The sequence below is a fragment of the Coenobita brevimanus genome, chromosome 68, assembly GCF_032717465.1.
Source record: "Coenobita brevimanus isolate Jiangsu-jjx chromosome 68, ASM3271746v2, whole genome shotgun sequence".
NCBI classification, from domain to species: Eukaryota; Metazoa; Arthropoda; class Malacostraca; order Decapoda; family Coenobitidae; genus Coenobita; species Coenobita brevimanus.
In genome coordinates, this window is record NC_137021.1 from 2,565,036 (window position 1) to 2,572,561 (window position 7,526).

The following is a 7,526-nucleotide window of genomic DNA, read 5'->3' on the forward strand; positions in this document are numbered from 1 at the left end:
AGCCCCTCCATATTATAGAGCTCAGTGGTATATTCCTTAGCCACCCCTATATTTTGGGCAAGTTCCTTTGTTTTCTGTCGATAAAAGAATTTTACAGTGAAAACTAAAATAATTTTTGAGTGCAAATTCACATTTTGTATTCGACATCCTCTTGGTAATATCTGGCAATGAGCTGTCAATAATAGCGGTCCCGTTATGTTTCCTGTAGTGTTGTGTCGCTGTTGTGATTCTTTAAGTGTGTTTTATAACAAGAGAACAGCTTTTCGAAATTGCATTTACAGATCCATATGGAAATTCAGATCGTGTAAGTACACATGCTAGTTCTGCCCACGTTGAGCCGCGGTAATTTGGTCAGCCAGAACACAGGTCATAATCAGACTGATCAAATCTCCGCCTTTGTATTGGTAAATATGAACTATGGTTCAGCATAAGTTGACAGAAGTATGTAACAAGTATTACAGGAAGCCGGTATTGATTTTGAAGGGGTTTCTTGAATTGTTAACTATAAAAAGGTCAGTCATGATCAAGTAACTTCCGTTGCTTTGGTAAAGATGATGGAAGCGAACTTATTACAGTACTTTTAAATAAAATTTTAGGTACCAGTTTCAGAATCGCCACCTGGTGTCCCCAGCAGTCAGAGAGAAAAACTCTGGCGATATTATACCATGTTTTCAGTTTTAGTAGACTTGGTGTTAAATAGTTGTAGAGTATATTCTGTATACAATAACTTGATCAGATCTTGCCCATCCTTACAAAATTTTTAAATTTCTCACTTTAGTTACACCATCATATTTTTTCCGTATTTGAATAAATTGTCATAATGTATACTGTATAAGATTTTCAGTCTCTTGGCCACAAGCAAGGACCTGGGCTGTGGCTTAGATCTTTATAAAAATCCATATTCCCTTTCAGGTCAGTTGATGGCCACTTGACTGAAGGGCTCACTTAGCAAGTAGCCAAGGAGACTCACTCTTATAACTAAGGGTAAGAATTCATGTAAACACACCTTAGTACTGTACTCAAATTGTGGGAATAGTCCAGATCTGTCAGGTTAAAGACTGAATACAGTATAAATCACCAGACACCTCAGCCATGTTAATTACAGTTTATTACTTGCAGAACCTTACTGGAGTGATGGCAGCCAAGCCAGCACTGATTCTGCTCTTCAGTGGCAAGCGCAAATCAGGGAAGGACTACATCACTGACTTGCTGCATCGGAGGTAAGCTTTCAGACATTTTTGACCAAATCCTCGTTGATGTGTTCTGTCCAATGATGTAATTAATTCTGTTTTTTATATCTACCTCCAGGTGTTTTTTTTTCACTAGAGGGGAAATTTCTTGTTGTGAAGAGGTTTTGAGTTTATACAAAAGTGAATCCATTACTGTAAAGCTGTATGGATATAACGAGAATACAGTAAAGAATGTTGGTGTGCTGTACTGTACTCTTGTAGTTCCTTATTTTGTAGACAGTTTGCCAGACCTGTACATACAGAATGTTATACTGTAGTAATCTACTTTCCTACACCAGGGAAAATATATACCCGGTAATCTTCGCACACCATGTAGCTAAGTATAATCAGTTAAATAGAGTAAACCTCCCTTCCTACAGAGACACCACTCCCAAACATAATGAATTTGTAAATAATGATAGTAATAATAATAATGATAATAATAATAATATTATTATTATTATTATTATTATTATTACCTATATCTATTATCTATGTATTGCCAGATGCCTTAATCCCGTAAGGGGTGGCCACAAACAAATTGCCTCCATGTCGCCCTGTCCTCTGCCATTTCATTGCACTGCTCCTAGCTCACACCCCCCTCTCTTATATACAGTCAAGTCACCTAAGACACGGCTAATTGGTTCTGGGCCAAGCCTGTGCAGTAGAAAACCGTGCCATGCAAATAACTAAACCTATGGGAAAAATGGAATTTGATTCTGGATGTTTGGCCAAAGTCCCCTTTTTCACCCCACTTTTCCCCATTTTCCCCCACTTAACACAGGCACACACTCAATCAGTCAGTCAGTGCATGTATTACACACAAATTAAACACTAAACAATAAATAATAAAGGGTTTTAAGGGCATAAAATACTGAACGTACCCAACTCCAACGACGATAGTGCTGAAGTGGAAGGGGTAGGGTTGGGGGTTCCGAGGCAAGAGGCGCGTTTCAAACCTTGTTGCCACACCTATTCATTATATCTTGCTCATTGATCAGATGATCATCACAGTCTTGCAAGAATTATGTTTGCCTATCCTTTTTACTATGTCTTTTCCTCAGTAAGGGATGTAAACTGATTAATTTATTTAGTTTAATGAGACAGAGGAAGTGATGTGGATCATTTGGTATTACAGCCTCTTTGTGGCTATTTTTTAAATTTTTTTATTTTAATGTGTGTCCGACTCTGGGCATATGCTGTGAATGGGCATAGGCTTCACAGCCATACCATACATCTCTACATGTCACCACTTCAGTGCTAACACCCACTGCCCATATTGAATACATGTTAGGGCTGTCTCTTACAGGACTGGTGTATTGGTATTAGCGGGGGTATTTTTACGACACGTCGGCGGGTCTTCTGGTAGATCAGTAAAGTCTGGTTTTATGAAATTAAGAGCCTTAAACTGTTTCCTGCCCCAGCGAGGATTGAACCTAGGTATCCAGTAGGACTGCAGGCCACCTTTCTACCCCCATAATTTAAAAAGTTAGTCTTAATATTTTAGGGGATTGTCAGTTTTAAGCACCTAGCATAGGGTGAGAGTGTATTGTCAGCCTGTGTTAAGATCCTACACTCTGTTAAACTTTTGCTTTTTTTTTATGACTACTTCCTGAGTAGAAGGATTTGTTGCCCACTTCACTCGTGCCTTACAGGTATATTTATGCTTTCATGTTAAAGGCAGCTAAAGGAAACATTTAATGAAATATACTTCTGTAACTGGAAATTTCATTCATCAGAAAGCCTTTAATGGACTTTCAGTATGTATGGTATTGTATACCAGTATTTTAGCTGAAATCAATGGTCAGTTCTGTATGCTGTTACAGGCTAGATGACAACAACAGTGTTATAATCCGTCTCTCGGGTCCCATCAAGCAGCAGTTTGCAGATGATCATGGACTTGATTATAATCACCTCCTGACTGCCTCAGACTACAAAGAGAAATACCGGGTACAAATGATAACTTGGAGTGAAGCCAGGCGAGCCCAGGACACAGGCATCTTTATAAGGGCTGCCATCCAAATGTACCAGGGTAATGTATTAATAATGTAAAGGTAGGTACAGCCATGAGTAAAAGTTTGCTAACACTTCTCATCAGATTGTGGCATTGGAAATTGTTACATGAACTGTTTTTATATGATAGCAGTAAGAAACACATAAGAGTATGAAAAGGGTGGATACTGTATGCCATGTGGGGAGGAATGAGATAAATAGAAGGCAGGACACAGTGATGGCAGATGATTCCTGGTGTGTATTTGCTCATGGTTGTACATTTCTAGCAAGTAACTCCTTCATGTATTGTGGATCCCATTTTCATTAGTTTTATTCATGATTTTTCACTCCTATATATCACCAGTCTTGCACCCATACCATGATATGGACATTAATACACCTTGCAACACTTAGTTTTCACACTCGGCCTCATACTAGTATTAAGGCCTTCATAGCACTAGCTTCTGGTTATTCCCCTGATACACCATACTGTTTAAATTCATTTCTTTAACCCTTTGAAACCACTGATATATGTTTTAAGTGTTCTTTGTATCACCAGATGATTTTACTGAACTTAGGTAAGACATTATATCATGACAAAGTTAGATATATCCTTTATTAAACCTTTACTAAGAGAGATCTACCGTATGCTGCACCATGTTTTCAGTGTGGTAGCTAGAAGAAACAAAAAACATCATTAGAAAGAATGTTGTTGTGGTAGTCCGGGGCTCATCAAAATGTAAACCCGATGGACTGGCTGAAATTATCCTTCTGCAGTACACTGTCCTCACTTGAGGGGAGAGGGAGGGAGGTGAAGGATGTTTGTAGAGGCTAATGAGGCAGCTTCACTGTCTGGTTAATGCAGTGCAACCATTTAATATCATCCCTCTCCATCATTACACCATTATGTTGAAGGGGTTAATTGATATTTTCCCAGCTACCTTCCCAGTTCGATACACACCTAAGCACTGCCTCCTCCCACCACAGGTGAACAATACCCAGTGTGGATAGTGAGTGACATGCGGCGTCGAAGTGACCTGGCTTGGTTTCAGGAGCACTACCCAGGTTGCCTGTACACAGTGCGAGTCAGGGCATCACCAGAGGCCAGGGCTCAGAGGAGATGGAACTTCACACCAGGTAAATGAGGCAGAGATGGTTAGAGTAAGATAATCTGCACATTTAATTGTTATTATTTTATTTATTTAGTGTGGCTTGGTATATTTTGGAAATTTTTATTTATTTATTTATTTTTTGTGAGGATAGACTTGATAGTGTGTTTCCTGAGGTGCAGTATGTGGCATGCATGTTCAAATGTCAACATTTCAGCCATTTCTGTGCTAATATCCTCCATGAATGCCGAATATATGCAAGAACTGGTGTGATGGGTGTTTTTATGATGTGTCACAAGTTCTTGTGGAAGACCAGTAAAATGTGTTTTACCAAAATTCTAGTAAGAGTTGTGTGGGTAATGATTGTTGATGTAGGGGAGCTTGTGGGAACTGATGTAGATGAATGAGTCATGAACACTGCTTTGTAAACAGGTAGGGTCTGGATGGCCCATGTGAGAACTGATGTTTTTGTAGCTTCATGAGGGAAATGATGTGTCTTTCACATTATATAGGTTGTGAGTAAGATATATGAAGGTCATACATACATCATCTAATCTAATGAGCATTTATCTCTGCTGTATTTATACCTCATCATCTTTGTTCATACACTGTTAAGCTAAGTTGTTGCATGGTAGTTATTTGAGCCTTTAACCTGTACCACACAGTGTAGATCTACGTCCCCTTCAAAAACGCTGGTGACGTAGATCTACGTCCTGCAGCATTGAGAAGTCATTGAAAGCAACCAAAGTAAAATGGAAAGTAATAACGTATCTTGCTAACTTCAGACATTTCTCCTCTAGCTTACAACACTGATTTAGGAGCATGGGAGGCGACTGAGTCTTCGCAGGCTCACAGCCGCTCTGCTGTCTCTGTAACTTTGAAGATTTCAGAGGTCGAGTGGCACCAACCTGACTCGATTCACCTACTTTCTGGCTTTGGTGATTACTTCTGTTAGTGCCAGGGATCTTATATTGATGTATTAAGCCCATTTACCCACAAAAAATATTCCAAAATCAGTTTACAAGCTCACAGCCGCTCTACTCTCAGTAGCTCGATGATTTCAGAGGTAGAGCGCACCAGCCTGACTGGATTCAGGCAACTATCTGGCTTTAGTGATTACTTTTATTAGTGCCAGGGATCTTATATTGTTGTATTAAGCCCATTTAGACATAAAAAAATCCAAAATCGGCTGGCGTAGAGGGGTATAATCCCCCCCCCCCCGCAGTACGGGTTAACTTGTAATGATAACCAAGTTATGGCGCCTGGTGGTTTAGTGGGTAATTAAGGCGCCCCAATCAGATTGAGCCTATGCAGGTTTACATCCAAGGAGTGGTTGGGGTTATTGCTCACATAATGCCACTCGGGGATGAATGAGGCTGGTCACTCTCATCTTAAATGTCAGGACCAACTTGCCTGGCCCCAGGCTCTAATGCTCCTCATGGGACAACACACGATTAGATGATGATGTTTAAATTATTCATTCATTCATTCATTCATCTAATCCAGTATTGCCCCATGAGGAGTGTAGGAGCCCGGATCCCGCGGCTAGGCAAGTTGGGCCTGGCATTTAAGATGAGAGTGACCAGCCTCACTCATCCCTGAGTGGCATTATGTGAGCAATAAACCCCAACCACCCCTTGCATATGAACCTGCACCGCCTCAGTTCAACTGGAGTGCCTTAATTACCCGCTAAACCATAAAATTTGGTTATATGATTACCACCCAGCATAGTAAATGGTTTCCTGGTGTAATCAATTGGCTTGTCACTCAGTGTAGAGACACTTGTAGACAAAGGAGGAAAGAAGGAAGAGAGGAATGGGAAGGCACCTGAGAGCTGGACGCATCGAATGAGTTGATGGTGAGTGCCACCATCTACCACAAATGATTAATTTTTAATGGTGTATTATTTATTTATCTAATTCTTCTCAGGTGTTGATGATGCTGAGAGTGAGTGTGACCTGGATGGTGTGAACAGTTGGAATCTTGTGGTGGACAACAATGGAGAGAAGGAGGCAGTGAATGAAGTATTGAGCCAGCTCCAAACTCTCTGTCAGACTTGCCTTACATCATCATCTTTATCTCAGCCCCACAACTCTACATCAAAATCCGAGTCACTACCTCAGTGACACTGACTACTTCTCCAGCCCATTTGTGTTCTTACAATTTAACGCTCTCGTGGTTGAGTCAAGTTTAGTATTGAATTCCAGCTAATGGCAGAAGACTGTGTTTATTGAGAGCGAGTTGTAAGAGATATATGTAAGAGACTGAGAGAGTTAATTCATTCTCTGTTCTTGGAGATTGCAACCTGTGTGTACAAGGCAAGGGATCATCACTGAATGATGTTTTAAACTGTTAGACCAGTTAGCTGACACACAGTGGTGTTATACAAGCATTTTTGTTAATTTTGTATTTATGACAAAGTGCATGATTTGCTGATGCCTGTGATGTTTTATCATAGTTGTTTTTTCCTTCATGACAAAGTACAGTACTTAGTCTCATTGACTTAAGCTGCCACTTGGTTAACATTGAGCAAATGAAGTTGATAGGGAAAAAGAAGAGGATGAATAAGAATGAAGTACAGTGATGAAGTGGAGGAGCATGAAGGCAGCTTGGATTGTTGGAGGGAATAGAGATGAGATGAATTTCTTAGAAACAATTTTGTTGTCATCACCCAAGTTGAACTTTGGTGTAATGCACATTGCAGTAAAGTGGTTGTGTGACGAACAAGGCCCTTAATGCTTTGATGATGCTTATATGTGGTAGTTGGGGGTGCTCACCATCCACTCACTCAGTGTAGCGCTGCTTTGGGTGTCTGCCCTTGCCTCTTCCCCTTCTTTCCTCTGCTGTCTTTCTCTCAATTCTTACTACTTCCTTCTGCCTACAGATGATTTTAGCATCCTCTTCTGTCATTCTTTCTTTTGTTCTTTCCCCTTCCTTCTGCCTATGGATGACTCTACACTGAGTAACAAGTCAAATGGTTTCCTGTACACCAGGAAACCATTTACTATGCTGGGTGGTAACCATATAACCAGATTATGGCACTTGGTGGTTATGTGGGTAATTAAGGTGCTCCAGTTGGATTTAGCCTGTGTAGGTTTATATCCGAGGGGTGGTTGGGGTTTATTGCTCATGGAATGCCACTCAGGGATGAGGCTGGTCACTCTCATCTTCAATGTCAGGACCAACTTGCCTAGCC

The 7,526-nt window shown here is 40.5% G+C and overlaps 1 protein-coding gene across 1 annotated transcript; it reads left to right on the forward strand.

Annotated features, from left to right (window-relative positions):
* Positions 1 to 1,134: 1,134 nt before the first annotated feature.
* Positions 1,135 to 7,194, forward strand: Pmvk (Phosphomevalonate kinase). Its single transcript, XM_080276988.1, has 4 exons — positions 1,135 to 1,220; positions 3,056 to 3,261; positions 4,209 to 4,358; positions 6,260 to 7,194. The coding sequence occupies exons 1-4, from the start codon at positions 1,135 to 1,137 to the stop codon at positions 6,454 to 6,456; spliced, it is 639 nt and encodes a 212-aa protein (XP_080133114.1). The 3' UTR covers positions 6,457 to 7,194.
* The last annotated feature ends 332 nt before the right edge of the window (positions 7,195 to 7,526 follow it).